Source organism: Macaca nemestrina, chromosome 12 (assembly GCF_043159975.1).
Source record: "Macaca nemestrina isolate mMacNem1 chromosome 12, mMacNem.hap1, whole genome shotgun sequence".
Taxonomy (NCBI): domain Eukaryota; kingdom Metazoa; phylum Chordata; class Mammalia; order Primates; family Cercopithecidae; genus Macaca; species Macaca nemestrina.
In genome coordinates this window covers 71,750,468-71,769,464 of record NC_092136.1, presented here as the reverse complement: position 1 = coordinate 71,769,464, position 18,997 = coordinate 71,750,468, and the positions used below count along the sequence as shown (strand labels likewise).

The following is an 18,997-nucleotide window of genomic DNA, read 5'->3' as shown; positions in this document are numbered from 1 at the left end:
AAATATATACAGTCATAACCACCATGACAATTCAGAAAATAATATTTTTATCCCAGCAAACTTCCCTTGTGCCCTTTGTAGTCAGTCCCTTTGAGGGGGGACTTCTTATAGGAGTGTGAGAGGTACTGGGTTTTCCTTGGACCGAAAACCTGGGCACATGGAGTGGGGGTGCCTCCGACATGCTGGAAGTTGCCAGGGAACTGCTGACCCTCTCTGGGCCTTGGTTCCTGGCAGAGGCAGTGCAGCCAGGCAGGGGAAGGGATGCTCAGGCCTTGGTCTCCTGCGGGCAAGTCTTGGATGTGAGGGCTGGATCGGCTGGAAGTGGTGGCTTCAGAAACCCATAGAGTGGGTGACGGGCTAGGGAGTTGGTGTTTCCACAAACCTGCCCCTCCTTTGACCAGGTGTGCACTGTGGTCCTGGTGGAAATGGCCATATATTGTCCAGACTGTAGCAAGGGCTGGCCAAGATGGTCCACTCCTCTCCCCATCCTCCCCCCGACCAGGGGCCATAAACCCACTCTCTGGATTAACAATTCCCTGAAAAGAAGGGGGTCACTTTTGTCCCCCAGTTCTAGAACTGAATATTAAAGCAATTATGTAACGAGCAATAAATTACTTAAAGTAGTGACTCACTCAGCTTAATTAGAGCGCGAGCAGGGAGGGATTAAGGTATTTTTAGAGCACACACCTCACTCTCTCCTGTGGGGGAGGCCTCTGTGCAAGGTGGGGGTGGAAAAAAGACTGGGAACTCATGGGAGCACCCCAGGTGTCTGCAAGGAGATGAAAGCTGATCCTCCGCCCCACTGAGGTCCTAAGGAAGAAAGGCCGAGTCAGAGCTGCAGCAGGAGGGCTTTGGATCAGACTCAAGAACACTTCCCAGTGATGCTTATCGGCGAACTGGGACGGCAACACTAGATTGTAAACTCTGTGAGGGCAGGGATTAGCTCTGTGACTGCCTCCTCACCCAGCAGCAGACGAAGAATGAGACTTGGGAGTCAGACACAACTGGGTGTGACTCCTGCCTTTGCAAGTTGCCAGCATGTGGGCTTGGGCAGGTTCCTTTATCACCCTAAGCTTTGCCGTCTCCTCCACTACAAAGTGGGCACAATAGCATCCACCTGCATGCATATTGTAAGAGTTGAGTGGGCTAAAATGTGCAAAGCAAGAGTTAGTGCTCAGCTGGGCACAGTGGCTCACACCTGTCATCCCAGGTGTGAGGCTCTGAGACAGAGCGCTTCAGCCCAGTAGTTTTGAGGGCAGCCTGGGCAACGTAGGGAGACCCTGTCTCTCAGTCTCTCTCTCTGAAAAAAAAAAAAAAAAGGGAAAAAATTAGAAGACTCAGTGCTGACTCTACTAGACCAAAAGCCTCACAAAGCAGGGATTAAGTTTGGTTTGTGTTGTTCACTGTTATATCCCAAGCTCCATTCATAGGACCGCACAAAGTAGGTGTTCAGTAAATGCTTTGTTGTGTGACTGCGTGTTAATTTTGTTCCCATTCTTCTGCTCCAAAAAAAAGTTCATTTTCCTGAGGTTGTGAGTGAAGAAAATAGGCAGTATGGGCTGGGTGTGGTGTCTCATGCCTGTAATCCCCAGCACTTTGGGAAGCTGACGGGGGAGGATCACTTGAGGCCAGGAGTTCAAGACCAGCCTGAGTAACTTAGCAATACCCTATCTCTACTTAAAAAAATTTAAAACGGAAAAAAAATAGGGTCTGTGTGGGGGCGGGTGGGAAGGTTGCAGGGGTGCCTCACAGGTAAGAGTCTGGCATTTATCCTCCAGGCTGAGGAGGAGGTGACGTCCAGGGAATGTCCTGGGAGGGATCAGAACCACAACTCCAGCCTGCTTGGATGAGGGTGGTCTTCTGGTTGCCAGGAAGGTAGCTATGTGGGAAGATCTGCCCTTGGTTCGTCCATAACCTGGGGCAGGAGGAGGAGGAGCCCCCAGCCCAATCTGATGGGGGAGACCAGAACCCTCATCCACCATTGCTGGCAGTTCAGAGAAGGTAGTGATAAGTCAGGGTGGGGCATCCTGAAAGGCTTCCCAGAGGATTGGCTGGGAGGGCTGAGGCGGAGAGGACAGCTGGCATCCATAAAATGGAGTAAGGATTCTGACCCTGCAGGTTTTCTGGGAGAATTAAATGAACTACATTTTAAAGATGCCTGGTACATGCCTGCCAGGAGGAGGCACAACATATGAACTCCCTCCTTCTTCCCTTCACCCCTCCTCAGCTCCTGTGACATCAGGAGGGACATGCCCTGCGCTGCTCACAGAGGCTGGGTGCGAGGCTCCTATCATGGCCTTCACTGAGGCCGCCTCTGCAGTTGGACCGAGCTGGACACATAGTAGGTGCACACAACAGACGGAGGCAGATCTGTGCTGCTTTTACCAGGGTGTTGGGAGGCTGAGGGAAGGGTACAGCTGGATTGGGGTGATGGAGCAGATCCCTGCTCCTCCCCCAGATCCGAGACCCCAAGACGCCCGTGCCCAGTGGCTGCTCTGATCGGCTCTGACCAGCTCTCCTCACACCTCATAGGCCTCCCAGGGTTCAGGTGATGAATTAGTAATGACAGCATCCAACATCGCTATGACGACCACGTGGCACTCTTAGCCTCCAGTCGGGGCTCAGCCGCAGAGGCCAGAGACCCTTTTGGCTCTGGGCCTTTGTACTGGCGCGTGTGAGCGGGGCTGGGGCCTGAGGGAGATGGGGGAGTGGGAGGGGCAGGGGCCAGGGCATGGGGCTGCATCTGGCATGGACTGGAGTTCATTCAGATTGTTCCATCCAGAGGGACCTTGGGGACAGTTGTTTCCTTCCTTCTCCCCTTCTTTTCATTCCTCCATCCCTCCTCTTTGCCCTCCCCCCACTTCCTCTGAGCCCTGTTCCTGTTTGAGGCCCTAGGCTGCCAACCCTTTTCCCCTCCTCTGGGAATAAAGCCAGGCTCAGCCCTCACCCCAGGGAGCTGAGTGAGGTGGGGGACAGCCACCTTCTGGTCTAGGCCTCAGGGAAGCTGTGTGGGGACCACTGATGGCTTGGCGAGAGGGCCTGACCCAGCTGGGCCGGGGGCTGTGCAAGTGGCTGCTGACCCTGATGAGTGGGGAGGAGGTTTTCAGTGGAGAGGCAAGGTCAGAGATGAAGCAGCATGGGATGGGGGAGCGACAGATGTTCAGAGTGGCCTAAGTGTGAGATGGGGAGTGGAGAACATGGGAGGAATCGAGGCACGAGAAGGACTGGGAGGGAGTGGATGCAGTGAGGAGTTTGCAGTTTGTCCCTGGGGGAAGAGGAGCCCTGAAGATTTTTGTTGTTGCTTCTTTGATTTTTAAATGGGAAGGTTCATTTGAGAGATGGGGAAACAGGCCCAGGGTGGGAAAGTGACTTGCTCAAGCTTAAGTCACTAGAGACAGACTGAGACTACAGGCTCTGCCTGGGTCCTGCTGGACTCTAGCTGGGACCTCTTGCCCCAGACTTGCTGGCCAGGATTTTCCCAGGTCGTCACTACCTCTGAGAAAGGTAAGGAGAGCCCATGGGTGACTTTGCCCTCAGTTTGAATGAAATTTGCATCAGCGAGGGCTGTGTCTGGCAGACTGGCCTGTTTGGGGGCGGGGGTGGGGTGGAGGTGAGCATCCAGGGAAGGATCTGGGAAGTCAGGGGCTTGGCCAGGGCCAGCAAGGCATTAAGGTCAGAGGTGGATTCAAACTTGGGATTTTGGAGACCCAGCCCAGACTCTGTGCTCCATCCTCTTCTCCCTCTCTTAGGAGCCTTTGGCTGAGTTAGGCACCTATAGAAGGCATGGGCCCCCCTGAGCCCCTCACATTCTCCTCAGGGCTCCTTCTGGCCCTGGGGCCTGATACTGGGCCTGCTGTGCTGGAACTTATCCAGGCAGAAGAAACCTTTAGCCCCATTGTCCTGATGAAGAAACTGAGGTCCTGAGGTAACAGTGACTTATTCAGGGTTACAACAGGTCAGTGGCTGGGCTGGGCCTGGCTGTCTGGCCCTCGGCTTGTCTACATGGCCCCACCTCGCGGCTCTCCCCTTGCCTCTCCCACCCCGCTGTGCAGCATGGTTGGGCCTGCCAGCCTTGATGGATGGCTCCGCAGCTCAACCTCCCTCCCATTCCTCTCCGGATGCTAGGCTGTTAGCCTCCTAATCACCAGTCCTGCCTGGTGGCCGCCAAGCCATCCATCTCCCCACGCAGCCTTGCCCAGCACAGGTGGTTTTGTCTGGGGAGAAATGGGGAGAAGGGGGGCACAGCAGGTCTTCCTCTGAGGCTAAGCTGAGAGTTTGGCTGCAGCCCCCACTCTGGGAGGCCCGAAGGTTGGGGAATACCCTGCACTCCCTTGCTGGAGTACCAGAAATCCCTCCTGGATCTCCCTAGGGCACCTGCACATGCACACACAGGCACGCACACTCATAGTAACACTAATAAAAGCTCTTGTGTATCAAAAGAATATTGTATGGCAAGTACTGTTGCAGAGCCCTATGTGTCATCCCATTCATCACTCCACTGTACCGATACAGAAACTCAGGCTCAGAGAGGTTAAGTGACTTGCATAGGCTCCATATCCAGGAAATGGAAGAGCTGGGATTTGAACCCAGGTCCTTATGGCTCACATCTTGCATTCACAGCTCCTGCTCTACTGACTCACCTGTGCACACCCACACACACACATGCACAAGTACTCATGCGCATGCATGAACAGGAGCCACCATTTTGGCTCTTGTACCATCCATCTACCTGGGCCAGGTTCTTAAGGAGTGAGGAGAATGCTGGGTTGCAGAGGGCTCATTGTCCCCAGGCTGCCCCAAGCTCATTGTCCCCAGGCCATCTCACCCTGGCTGTGGCACTGGCCGGCTGGGGAGCTGCATGGAGGCGGCAGCCTCCAGGCAGTGGAAAGGGGAGGCTGGGAGACCGTCGATCGATCATCCCTGCAGTGCCTCCTTCCAGGAACTGGGGCCCAGGGGAGTGTGGCGCCGTGGGTCGATGTTCTGGGCAGCAGCATAGTCTCTGAGTGCGTACAGGGTATGTGTGGGGCGAGGCTGGTGTGCCGCTGCCCACCTTCCCCTGGCTCCCTTCCCCTGCTCCTGCCTTCCTCCTGCCATTCACCTGCCAGCCCCACACCTTCCCCTGATTCCCCCACTGTCCCCAACCTGGGGACTACAGAGGCTGAGAATCAAACTCCCAGTTCCAAGGCACCTGTGTGCCTACTGCTACCATCCCGCCCTGCCCTAGAGGCAGATCTCAGTGGGTGCTGCAAGAGTCACACTATGGTGGTCGGGGGTGGGTGGGTAGGGGGACCAGGGGCTGGAGCTGCGGGGAGGTGAGGCAAGCCCACCTCAGAGCCTTTGGAGACCTCGACAGACAATATGATGAGATAAGAAATGTAAAGGGGCACATAGTGGGTGCTGAATTCATCTTGTCTCATTCCTCCAGTAAGTCTGGAGAAACCAAGAGCAGCCAGGTGCCTCTGAGGGCACAGGAGCTCCCAGGGCTGGCTGGCAGGTGCAGCTAACAGTGTTAGCAATCCTAGGGACAGGTAGCTTGGGGCAGAGGAGAGCATGCTGTCACTCATCTTGATGAGGGGAGAGGAGATGTCTGGCGCTAGGAGCAGTGGTGGCTGGAGGAGGGCTGGGGACCCTCCCCAGGCCACCCCACACTCTCCCTCTGGGAGGGGCTCCTGAGCAGGCCTGGTCACCTTGCTTCTTGGCTGCTTCTTTCCCAGTGGAGGAGCCTCCCCCAGGCTCTCCCACCTGCACTGGCCTCAAGAGAGCTGGGATTGAGCCTCAGTTCAGGCACCTGCTGGAGGGTGGAGGTCAGGGCAAATCACTTTCCTCAGCCCTCTCATCTGTGACAGGCTCTGGTGAGGGTTAAATGAGATGTTGCCTGTCAAGTGCCTGCCACTTCCCTGACACCGAGCAGCTAGGCTGTTCAGGGTTCTCCGGCACGTGCCTCCCCTGGTCCCAGCACTGGGTGGGCAGCTGTGTTCTACCGGTCACTGGTGGGTCCCCAGGGCCCCGACACAGGTCCTGCTATTGAGAAAGAGGGAAGTAAACATCCCAGGGCTGGAGCTCTACCCCCTATGGAGGTGTCCCATCTTAGGCTCTGTCATCTCCTCATTCACCCTGGTACAGGGACAAATGTGCCTCTCTGCACTAACTGAGCTCCCATAGGCAACTAGGAGTGGTGTCACTTGGGGTGGGGGTGGGCAAGGACCTCTGGACTGGGATTCCCAAGCCCTGACTTCCTGTTATTTCAGACACTGCCTCATTGTTCCATCTTGGGCAAGACCTGTCCCCTTGAGGGTAAGAGAAACATGTGACCTCTGACCTCCAGAGTATCTCTTCAGTGCCCAGATGATTCTGTGTTCTAGGGGACAGGCGAGGCTGGGGGGTAACACCCATGCCACTGATGGACAGACTAAGGAGGAGGGTCCCAGGACTGGGGCCAGCTCAGGACTCTGGTAGCCTGAGTGCCCTTGACCTGGTGTTGCTGCTGTTTTGCCCCACTGCCGTCTGCTCTGTCTCCGCGTCCGAGTCACCCGCCTGGCCCTCTCCAGTTCTCTCCTCTCTTTTATTACTGTCTCTATATTGCCTCCTGCCTCGGGCTTATCTCCTCCTGTCATGCCTCTATCCATCTTTGTCACTCCCCTGCAACTCTCCCCCACTCCCTGGCACACTCTCTCCCTCCCTGGGAGTCAGGAGTGGAGCCCCACTGGGAATCAGGACCTCCCTGCCTCTGGTCTCTGTCTAAGCAGTCTCTGCGAGTCTGGCCAGCTCCTATCTTCTTCCACCTTCCCGAATCTCTCTCACTGTCTGATGATGTCTCTGACTTTCATGTCTCTGAACTCCCTTGTTTTTCTCTATATACTTCTCTCTGCTCTTATCTCTGGGCCTCTGTCTCTCAGGGCCTGACTGGTCTTGACCTCTCTGCTTCCATCCCCTCGAGAGCCCAGCCAGGCAGCAGGTCCAGCCCTCCAGCCCGGAGAACAGATGGAGTCCACCCTCCCTCTCTCTTGCTGGCTGCCTCAGAAGCCCCCAACAATGGCTTCCACCCTACACCGTGCCTTGTTGCTAGGCCTTGGGCTGGCAGCACCTGGCTTCCATAGCGACGGGTGCTTAGAAACAGAATGCCACATCTCCCAGTCCCACCACGGGAGTTTTTGCCGATAGAGACAGTGCCTTTCGATCAATCAGGAAGCGTGGCCAGGCTCTAGGCTGCCTCCATCTTGAGGAGGCAAGAGAGGAGGGGACCATGGTCTCTACCTTCTGGAGCTGGGGGGACTGTTGGGCTGGGAGGAGTTGCTCAAGTGTGGCCCTGAAGCCAAGGAAGGAGCTGGGGGAGGCCCTGGGCTCTTTTCCCTGAGTCAGCCTGCTGCAAGAAGTGCAAGCTTGGGAGCTGGAAGAGGCTGTGTTGAAATTGCTGTTCCACCATTTCTAGCTGCACGACTTTAGACGAATGACCTCAGGTCCCAAGGCCTCAGTTTCATCAACTGTAAAATTGGGCTAATAATATCATGAAGATTAAATGAAAGAATAGATCTGGCACTTAGAAGGTGGTCATCAATGGACATTCCCCTCCCTTCCCCTTTAAAGTTGTTTAAAATTTAATTGACGGAGAGGAGGAGGAGGGTTCTTCAGGCCTGTGGAATGGTGTAAGCAAGGGGTTGGAGGCTTGCACGCACCTCACATATGCTGGAGTATTTAGGGAGGACCAGGGGCCATATCTGGATATGGTTCTGCCAGAAGCAGCCAGGTCAAGCTGGGTGCCATGGCCTGCACCTGTAATTCCAGCTACTAGGGAGGCTGAGGCAGGAGGATCACTTGAGCCCTGGAGTTCCAGATCAGCCTGGGTAACATAGTGAGACCCCGTCTCAAAAAAACAAAACAAAACAAAACAGGCAGGCTGAGGGGCCCATGGAGAAGAGACTCTGTCTCCTGGGAGGTATATTCTTGCCAGGTACAAAGGGATGGACTTAATAAATTTCTTTTCTAACATTTGGGGCTGCTGGGTAGGGAGCCACATTGGGGTCCCCTTGCTTATTCTCGTGCTGCTCCCTACTTCCACCCTGTCACTTGGTCCCAGGAGAGGGGCTCCCACTGGTTCCTCTTCCCTGCCAGGCCTGCCCACCAAGGCCACCATGGCCACACAGCCTGAACCCTGGGGCCAGCACGTATCCATGGAAAGCCCCACTCTGTCATTGTAGAGATGAGGAAACTGAGGCTCAGAAGTAGGAGAGCTTGCTGGTGCTAGGGCCCAGCTCTTCCCTCTTTTCAGGCCTATCTTCTGCACTAAGGACTTCAGGCCACCAGGGAAGGTGGGGAGGGAGGAGACGAGATGAGGTAGACTTGGGTGGGGGCCTGAGGACAGAGTCTCATGTCACTTGGGCAACCAGGAAAGGGTTAAACATCCCTTATCACAAGCCATGGGCACTGGCACTGCCAGAGGATGCTGAGGCCTGCTAGGGCATGAGGACAACAAGCAACATCCTTTTCTGAGCTGTCGAGAGCGCCAAGCTCTCTGTTAAGTACTTTTGAGCCTCTTCTCATGTATTCACAGCCACCTTCCAAGGAAGGCCAGTTGATCCCCAGTTTAGAAGTGAGAAAACAGGGGCTCCAGGAGGCACTTGTCTAAGGTTACACAGCTGGAGAGTTTGGCACGGGGGTTAGACTGAGTCACCCACCCAGACCCTGGCCACTCCCTGCGTCCCCCCTCCAGGACACCCATCACTCCCTTGACACCCGCTAGGAGTGGGTGTTCATTTCCTTGGGCTATCCCAATCCCAGTCCTTGGTATCCCCAACTGCGGGCAGACACAGGTGCTTGCTGCTGCCCTCCCCTTAACCTGGCATCACAGAGACTCAAGCCCACTGACCATTAGGTTCTCAGGGGCATAGAAACCAGGTGCTGGAGTCTTAGAGTCCTGCAATCAGGCATCTCAGGCAGTCAGGACAACAGAATGTTAGAATCTTGGGCTTCTGCATTCTCTAGACCCCAGGTTCTCGCATTCATAGAATGTAAGAAGCACAGACTCTCTGAATGATGGGGTGTTATAATAGAGGCTTTGATTTTCTAACAACATGAAGCTCCGGGAGTTCTTGGAGCCTTGAAGCCATAGACTGGGGCCTCCCTGTGTGATGGTTTCTGAGTTAGCAGGGAGTGTTCAGAGCATGGGGCCTTAGTCCCTGTTGCTTAGACTTTCTTGCCTTGGTATTTCTGCTGGGCTCAGCTCTTAGCAGCCTTTGTGTGTGTGTGTGTGTGTGTATGTATATGTGTGTGTGTGTGTGTGTGTGTATGTATGTCTGTGTGTGTGTGTGTATGTGTGTGTGTGTGTGTAGCGGGGACTGGGGTCAGGGACTGACTCTAGCCTGAAGCACCCCTGGAGTGGGGCCAGCCCAGAATAGCAGGTGGAGGAAAGCCGAGCAGCCTCAGGGCTGCAGCTGTCTGGTGGTGCAGGAAGGGGTCTGGGTGGCTGCCTTTGGCAGAGGACCAGCCTGCCTCCTTCGTCCGCTACCCAGCCTGCTACCAGAATCAGGAGGAGGCATATCCACGGCACTCCTAGGGCTAGAGTCAGAGCAGCCCCTTCAAGTTCTTCAGACTGGATGGCAGGAGGTGCCACTAAGGGGAGGAGATTGGGGAAGTACTGGGACCTTTATCTGCGGTGAGGTGGGGCACCGGGGATGAGAGATGGAGTGGAGGTCAATAAGGGGTGTGGGATCAGTGAAGGGGCTGGGGATTTAGTGATGGGCTGGGGCTTAGGATGGAAGCAAGGGCTCTGTGGATGGGAAACCTTTTGAGAGGGTGGAGACAATGGGGGCTCAGCGAGGGGATGTGGCTCAGTGGAGGTTGCTGAAGAGTTTCTTGGGGTTGGCTACGTGTGGTCGCTCATGCCTGTAATCTTAGCACTTTGGGAGGCCAAGAAGGGCAGATCACTTTAGGTCAGGAGTTCGAGATCAGCCTGGCCAACATGGTGAAACCCTGTCTCTACCAAAAAATACAAATATTAGCCGGGCGTAATGGCAGGCGCCTGTAATCTCAGCTACTCGGGAGGCTGAGGCAGGAGAATTGCTTGAACCTGAGAGGTGGAGGTTGCAGTGAGTCAAGATTGCACCACTGCACTCCAGCCTGGGCGACAGAGCGAGACTCCATCTTAAAAAAAAAAAAAAAGGTTTCTTGGGGCTGTCTCTGTGCTGCTCCAGGTTCCCAAGGATGGCGGTTGGGGCTGGGGGAGCCCTCTGTCCCTGGGGTAGGCTGAGAAGCAAGAGCTCCTTTTCCCAACTCTGCCCAAAGCTGGAAAGGTTGTTAGAGCTGCTGAGAAAGCTGGCATCTGCCTCTCCTTTTGCTCATCTTTCTTTCTGGTTTCCATGGGAATCTGTGGCTCAGGATGATCAGGGGTTGACAGGATGGCGCTGTGGGAGGAGTTGATGTCAGGCAGAGCCATCCCACATGGGAAGGAACCGACTGGTAAGAAAGTGAGTTCCTTGCCCCTGGGAGTATGCAAGCAGGGTAGGGGCTGAATGGCTAGAGTGACTCCAGAAAGTGGTTCAGATGGGGCAGAGGAAGTAGTCTGGAGGCCACTTGCTTGAGACAATCGTGTTTTGTGTAATTGGTTCAGGTGGCCCCGCCAGCCCCACCTTCCAGACATCCCTGGGCCTCATAGAGGGGGTCGCTGCACGCTAGGCATTGCCTCTGATCCACCCCCAATTCCTGTGCTCTGTTCCTGGCCTATACTGGACACGGACATATGGAGCCGAATCAGACTCAGTCTCTGCCTAGAGGAGCCCCAGTCTGATGGGGGAGGCACACAGGGACACAAATATAGCTGGGTAAGTTCTACAAAAGGGGGCACACCTGGCTGGGAGGCAGTTCCACCACTGATTTCTGTAGTCTGTAGATGTCTTTTTGAGCAATTCTTCTGGGTCGAGACTTCTTCTATTTGCTGGGGTAAAACAGCAGTGAGCAAAACAGAGCTGACAGCATGGTGGGAAGGTTGAGCTCTTCCAGACCGTGATGAGAAGTGTTGGTGAGTGATGGGGAGTGTGGCAAGAAGGCAGAGTGTGGGCACAGCATGAGAGGAAGCTTTGCCCAGATTTAAGGACCTGGAAGGCCTTGAAGGCCAGGACCAGGGCTCCAATTGTCCTGCTGGCAATAGGAAGACATATGGGTGGGGGTGAGGTAGAGTCAGACTTGGGTGTGGAAAAGATGACTCTAGCCAGTGTGGGCATCGAAGAGGAGGCACAGAAGCAGGCGTGGCCACCTGGGCCTCTGTGTAGGAGCTGTGTGAGCATGTGCTTGAGGATGTGTGTCTGTGTAGAAGACTGGGGTGTAGGTGTGATAGGAACACGGACGTGTATCTATGGAAATACTCCAATTGTGCATAGGGGTGTATGTGTGTATGATTCTGTGGCCCAGGGAAGCCTGTGAAAAGGAAGGATCTTGGGGTCTATGGGTGATAAGGAGCAGAGACTAAAGCCTAAAGTATGCTGGGGCTCGAGCCCCCTGGACTTTAGCCCCTGTGAGCTGGCAGGTCTTAGACTAGTCCTGGACTAGAATCCTATGGGTTCCCTTCCCCCAGAGGGTCATGGGGCCAGCCATCTGCTGAAGACAAGACAAACATGCATGCAAATCACATGAAAATGGATGAGGCCTGTGGCTGACCCACCCCACAGTCCCCATCTCCTGGGCCTGAGTTCACTCAGCCTGTGCCCTTCCTGACCCAGAGCTGCTGCCAGGGCTCTGGGAACAGGCCTTGCCCACCAGGAGCTGAAATCCACATTGTCCCCAGTACCTGCCCGTGGCCACATCCTCTCTCTGTGAGGGCTACTCCCATATCTGGAGCTATAGCCAGTGGACACAGAGCTGGACCTGGACTGGTGGCCATGGGCAGCACCTCTGGCAGGTGTGAATGTGAGCATACACATGTGTCGCATACTTGTACACACATTCCCACGTGAAAGCACGCGCATGCTATTCCTGGACACTTGTGTACACACACCACTGCACACATATACCTGCGTGTGTGCATATACACTCACTTCTGCACACAGACACATGCCTATCTGCATACATGCACACATGCCAACCCCTGTAGATATACAGACATATCTGTGTACACACATACAAGTTCAGCTATACCACTGCAGTATCACACACCCTCACAAAGACACAAACCTGTGCTCACACCCTCTTCCACCCTCACACACATCATGTTTACAAGCCTGTGTACAGTCTTACACACATGCACACATGCACAGAGCGGCCTAAGGGTGGCTCACCCCTGCCCAGGTGAACACCCGTGCCCTCTCCAGGGCTGGAGTGTTGAGGAAAGGGTTTGTCTGGATGGAGGCAGAACCTGCAGAGATGTTAGTTTGTTCCAGGAAGCATCTTGGATTGTCCCTTCACAGAGCCCTTGGAAGTGGGGACCTCTTTTAGTCCATGGGCTATAGCCCAGGTCACAGAGAGAGCAAGTCACACGCAGCCTCTCCTGAGGGTCCTCCAATACCAGGATCTAGTCCTTGCCCATATATTTGGGCCTGGTGCCTGGGTAGGCCTGTCTGCTCAGGAGAGGTACCTTCTGCCCAGGGAGGCCTGCCTGGATACTGCCTCCTCCACCTCAGCTTCCTGAGCACTAAAAGAGAAGCAGGCCAAGCTTCGCAGCTGCTGTGAGAAGTCTGAGGTCAGAGAGGGCCAAAGCCTTGCCTGAGGTCACCCAGCATGTCAGGGAAGGGCTCGGGTTTGAACCTGGGCTTCCAGTGGGGGCGTGTAACCATGGTCCATGGCAACAGGATAGATGCATGTCAGGCAGCAGACAGGCCCTTGGAAGCAGGCATGTCGTTGTGGGGGATAGGAAAAGACTCACCGTATGTGGAGTGTCTGCCGGGACCACGTGTGGGAGATGGAGAGACGGTGCTTCTTCACCAGAGCTCACTGGGCATCACGGGGCTCCCAGCTTGGCTGGAACATGGGGACTCAGGGAAGAATCAGACATGCACTGCTCTTGAGGGAGGGCTGGGGGATAGGTGAAGGACGAAGAGGGCATTATAGACTGGGGAGACAGTGGGGGCTACTTCTCGTTGGATGACAGTTTTCTTCCTGCATCTTGAATCTAACTTTCAAATTTCTTTCCCCTCAAAACTTAGCATGGAGTACATTCTCAGTAAATATTTATGGCATGAATGAATGAATGAATGAAAGTATGATATTGGCAGGCAGATATGCCTTTGGAAGGGTATTCAAAATGGGAGGGCAACAGGTTGGGCAAAGGCAAGGAGGTGGAAGAAAAGTTAAGTTAGAGGTTCAGGGTGGTTCAGGGCACAGCTGAGTCAGGCATGGCTGGACAGGAAGTGGTAGGAGAAGCAGCAGGAAAAAAGTCACATGAGGATGAGCCTTGCATGTTATACTGGGTTTGGATGTTGCCTTGGAGCCCAGTGAAGATTATGAGCAGAGGGTGAACATGGTCAGAGTGAACCTGCCCTGGTTTGAGAAGGGGGGGTGTGCTAGGCTACATAGTAGCTGCTCATCTTTGGTGCAAAGAGCACTGGGTTTGGAATCTATAGGCCTGGGTTCACATTCCTATAGTTACCAGCTGTGCCATCTCAAGTAAGCATCTACATTTATCTGAGCCTCAGTTTCCTTGTTTGTAAAATGGGGCTAATGCTGTGCCTCCTGAGGCTGTTGGATGGGGCCTGGGTGAGGAAATGCTTTGCCAGCACAAGTCCCTACCAATGAGAGGTGTAATTTTTATTAGGAACAAGGCAGGGCTGGTTCCTGGACAGGGCCTGAGGTTGAGTGGGCCCAGGACCTAGGCTGACAGCTGAGTCACCTTTTCCAGGCCAAGTGGCCTCTAAGGTGGGGAGACAAAAGAGTTGGCTAGAGGGGCTGGGCTAGGCATTCCTGAGCTGAAGCTGGGAGGAAAGCTGGGGCTGGGGCTGAGCTTCCTGGTGTCTGAGATGGGCAGAGGGTACAGACACCGGGATAGTAGGACCCTCAGCCACTGCATTCTTGGGGACAAAAGAGGAGCTGGGAAATCTGATTTCCTTACCTGCTTTTGCTCAAGAAGCAAGGAATGTATTTAAGGTACAGACTGGAGTGAGATGGCCTGGATTTGAATTTCAACTACTTACTAGCTATGTGACTGTGGGCAAGTTACTTTGTGCCTCAGTTTTCCTTACCTGTGAAATGTGACTAATAATAGATCCCACCTTATATCATTGTTGAGAAGATGACATGTGAGGCACACAGTATGTGCTCAATGCATGTGAAAGCCTCCCAGTCCCAGATGTACACACCGGCCTGTAGGGGTCAGCTCTGGCCCTCAGCTCCATGGGACAGAGGTCACCCTGGGAGGAGAATTATCTACTCCAGGGTTCTCTGACCTGGCAGCAAATTAGAATCACCTGGGGACATTGGCAGACATCTGGGATGGGGGTTCCAGATGTCAGCATTTAAAATGTTCCCAGGCAATTCTAACATGAGTCAGGGTGAGAACCCAGCACAGGATCACAGATTGTGGAGTTGGAGTGAGGTAGGGATCTCTGTGTGAGTAGAGGAGTCCTTGGAACGGGGTCACTCCTAGCTATAAGAGTTCGGCAAGGCCTTTAAATGTGCCAACTTCAAGGAGCCTTGGTTGCCCCTCAGGGAGGGCGCCGGTTGGGGAATTTCAGGGATTGTGTGAGAGGGTTTTTCTGAAAGGGCTCTGCACTCTACCAAGCACTGAAAGAAAGCAGTGCACTTGTTTATTGAATCTAGTGTAATAACATTTCACAGATGGGGAAACAGAGGCCTAGAGAGGTGCTGTGGCCTGCTCAGCATCCCACAGCAAGTCTATGGCACAGTTAGGACTCAAACCCTCTGAGGAATGCTTGGATCTGAAAGGTTGACACAGAAAGACTCTTTGAGCCGAGGGACAGATAGAACACACACCAGGGACCCCAGTCATTGAGCTGTAGTTTGAGAGATTCAAGTAAGACTTAAGAAATAACTTCTTGGCTAGGCACAGTGGCTCACGCCTGTAATCCCAGCACTTTGGGAGGCTGAGGCGGGCGGATCATGAGGTCAAGAGATCGTGACCATCCTGGCCAACATGGCGAAATCCCGTCTCTACCAAAAATATAAAAATTAGCTGGGCGCCGGGCGCAGTGGCTCACGCCTGTAATCCCAGCACTTTGGGAGGCCGAGGCAGGCCGATCACGAGGTCAGTAGTTGAGACCATCCTAGTTAACATGGTGAAACCCCGTCTCTAGTAAAAAATACAAAAAATTAGCCGGGTGTGGCAGCATGTGCCTGTAGTCCCAGCTACTCAGGAGGCTGAGTCAGGAGAATGGCGTGAACCCGGGAGGCGGAGCTTGCAGTGAGCCAAGATCGCGCCGTTGCACTCCAGTCTGGGCAACAGAGCAAGACTCTGTCTAAAAAAATAAATAAATAATAAAAATAAATAAATAAATAAAAATTAGCTGGGCATGATGGCGCACGTGTGTAGTCCCATCTACTCAGGAGGCTGAGGCGGGAGAATCGCTTGAACGCAGGAGGCGGAGGTTGCAGCGAGCTGAGATCAAGCCACTGCACCCCAGCCTGGTGACAGAGAGAGACTCTGTCTCAAAAAAATAAAAATAAAATAAAATAAAATAACTTCTCAAGAGGTGAGTGCCATGGAGGTGGTGCCTGGAGTTGGGAGCCCAAGAGATGGTGGCAGTGCCAGGCCAGGGTCGGCTGTTGACCGTGGTCTGAGGTGGCCTCCCCTGAAGAACAAGTAACTCTGGCCAGTGGCTGTAACAGATACCTCCTGGGCACCTGTGTCTCACCCAGGCTTGTCCAGAGCCCAGGACCGAGCCAGTGACACATGCTCAGAATTTACCAAGAGAATTGTGCACCGAGCTCAGACTCAGACCTAGTCCTTCCAGCAGCCCTTACATGGGCCATCCCCTTTTACATAAGAGAAAACTGAGGCCAAAAACAGGAAGGGAGGCCTTGTTGGGGCCAGAACCTTTACACACCTTAGCCCAGGTAATCTTTTCTACACTGTTAATAAGCAGGATAAATTGCCCCTGTTTCAAAGATTCAATAAAATACATTGACTTGGCCCAGATCGCTTACTCTACACCTCTCCTAAGTCCCCAGATGTGACTCCCAGGAAAGACACAAAAAAGGGCTACCCAGAGGGATAAGGTAGTATCCACGGAAGCCCTCCCAGAGGAGGTGGGCCTTCAAATGGCCCCTAAATGACAGGCAGGAGGGAAGGATCTGGGAGGGTATTGGGGTTGGGGTGGCATGGGCAAAGGCCTGGAGGTGAGAGTCAGTCATTGATGTGAGAAGAGCAAGAAGTAGAAATGTAAGGAATCGTGGGGAGGGGAGTCAGAGCTGGATGAACAAGTGAGGGTTCAGCTGTAGAGGGTCTGGCCCGCCAGGCTGAGGGCCCAAGCTTTATTGTGCTGGGGGTAGGGAGACACTGAGGGTGAATAGGGGAGAGCATGTCAGAGCATGCCTCGGAAAGGTGGGAGAAATGCTGGCATGGAGGGCCGCCCCCTGAGTTGGTGGGGTGGCCGGGCTCTGCCAAGGCTATGTGCAAGCTGCCTGGACTGTGTCCAAGAATGGGCACAGTGACTCAACATTGAGAAAATCACTCCCCAGGGAGAAAGGGCCCCAATGAATCACCTAACTGAGGTGGGGAGGCTGGGAGGCCAGGAGGCTGGGGGCTCACTGAGTCACCCTCCAAGAGTTGGTGAGGAGGGGAGCTGCAGAGAGAGAGGCCGGCAGTGCAGTTGGGGGCGGAGATTCAGGTCAGACCACAGTGAGGGCTGTCGGGGGGCTCTGCCTTCCCAGCATTCCCGGGTTTGATCCTCCTGGCCGTCCTGTGAGGGAGATGAGAAAACTGAGGCCCAGGAAGTGGGGGGAGGGGATCCGACCAAGGTCATGCGGCAAGTCGCTGGCAAAGGCCTAGCGAGACCCAAGCGCACCCTACAGTCCAGACCCTTCCCGCCGCCCCAGCCGCTTTCATGCCAAGCAGAGGCCTAAGAACCGGGTCGGTCCGGTCAGGGAGATGACCCCGGTGACCCACTGAACCCCCGGACGCGGCCCCTCCGGGCAACCGGCAACTGAGGCCGGGCTGCGCCGCCGCGATGGGACGGCAGGGGGCGCAGGAGCGTCGCGGCTGCCGCAGGCGCCTGAACCCAGAAGCCGCTCTGCAGAGAAACGCGCTCCCGGCGCGCAGGTCCCACCGCGGAACTGCGGACCGTGTGGCACTGGGGCCTGCACCCTCTCCGGCTCCGGGGACGGCAAAACGGACCTGCCGGCTCAGGCCTGAGGGCCCAGTCAGTCGCGGCCGCCGTGTGTGCGCTCGGTGTCTGTGCGCACGTGTCTCCCTCGCAGATGGGCTACTGCTCCAGGGCCTGTCCGTCTCGGAGCGGCCTCCAACATTCTCCCGACATCCCCCTGCCTCCTAGATTGAGGGAGAGGAGTAAGCCCGAGGCTCCTGCGGTGTCCGCGGCCCCTGCCCCCCTTTTCCTTCTCCTTCCCTCCCTACCCCACCCCACTGCGCCCGTCTCTGCCTGGGGCTCTGGCTGGGCCCCGGGCCCCAAAGTAGTGGCGGGGAAACAGGGTGCGATCAGACAGGGTGGAGGCTCTGAGAGCGGCCCTTGCGAGATGCGAGAGAAGTGGCGACCGGGCGAGGGGCAGCGAGCGCAGGCTGACAGCAGGCCAGCTGGAAGGGCCGAGGGAACCCAGGGCGAAAGAGAAGCGCGGTGACAGAGGCCGGGGGTCCGGTGGGGTCAGAGGATCCGACGGGCAGAGAGGTGCGGTCCGCGGTGGCGGGGACATAGGCGGGGCCGGGGAGGGCCGGGGGCGGGCGGGGGGCGGGCCGGGGCGGGGCCGGGGCGGACACTCGGGCGGACCAGGCGAAGCTGTCGCGGACGCGCTGACCGAGCGCAGCGGCCGGGCCGGCGGGCGGGCGGGCGGGCGGGCGGGCGGCTGCGAGCATGGTCCTGGTGCTGCACCACATCCTCATCGCTGTTGTCCAATTCCTCAGGCGGGGCCAGCAGGTCTTCCTCAAGCCGGACGAGCCGCCGCCGCCGCCGCCGCAGCCATGCGCCGACAGCCTGCAGGTAGGGGGGCCCCGCGCTGGGCACCAGGAGAACGGGGTGTCCGGCGAGCGCCGGGCCGGGTCCGCCCACCCCTAAGCCCCCGAACCCTTCTCAGGGAGGAGACCCCTCCTCTAGTTCTGAATTCTACTCCTGTGCTGGGACGGCAGCGCAGACCAAGAGCCCTTGAAGCCCCGGCTCTCAGTCCAAACGTCACCCCAGACTCTGAACTCCTTTCGGATCCGGGGCTCCACCCCAAGCACTGAGCTTCCAGTCCACGGTGGGACTGCAGTGCACACTGAGAGCTCTGCCCAAGCCTCGAATTTCGTTTCCTTAGATTAGTGGGGACCCCTGCCCACGCCTCGGAACCTTCATCATATATGTGGGACTCCTGGCACACCTGGACCACCTGAACCCTCAGCTATCCTACAGGACCCCACCTCAGAGCCGACCTCACCCCAAGCCCCAAACCTCCATTCCACAGCCTCAACTAGACACCGCTCAGATTCCCACCCAAACATCTGGACTTCAGTGCTCAGCCTGGACCATACCCCAGAGTGCAAATTTGTCCTTCCCTCAGGGCTTCACTGGCCTCCTCTGTGGGACCCACTCCTCTATCCCTTCCCTCCCTCCCTCTGTGTTGGAGATCTCCAAGCCTTACCTCTGCTTTGCGGTGAGGAGGGGCAGGCTCAGAGAGCAGAGCTAGTGTCCCTGGGACCCCCTTGCATCCCATGTTCTCAGGCATGGCATGGTGTGGGCTCACGTGGAAGGGCCTGAACGTGGAGTGTGCTGCCCTCAGGCGGTGCCCAGGGGTCTGAGGTGGTGGGGGGATGATGCGGTGGGCACTGGCTTTTGTAACTTATAAAGCCCCTCATCCCAGCTGCCTTGGTCTTGATGGGGGCGGCTAGGGCTTGAGATAGGAAAGAGTAGACTGCAAT

General features: G+C 55.7%; 1 protein-coding gene across 3 annotated transcripts in view; it reads left to right on the top strand.

Annotated features, from left to right (window-relative positions):
* LOC105468705 (phosphodiesterase 2A) overlaps positions 1-18,997 on the top strand; it is a 100,778-nt gene that overhangs the window by 14,435 nt on the left and 67,346 nt on the right. For all 3 annotated transcript variants that reach the window (XM_011718944.3, XM_011718951.3, XM_071075239.1), the window contains exon 2: positions 18,008-18,083. In XM_011718944.3, the coding sequence (XP_011717246.1) occupies positions 18,008-18,083 (76 nt within the window). The remainder of the gene's footprint in view (positions 1-18,007; positions 18,084-18,997) is intronic.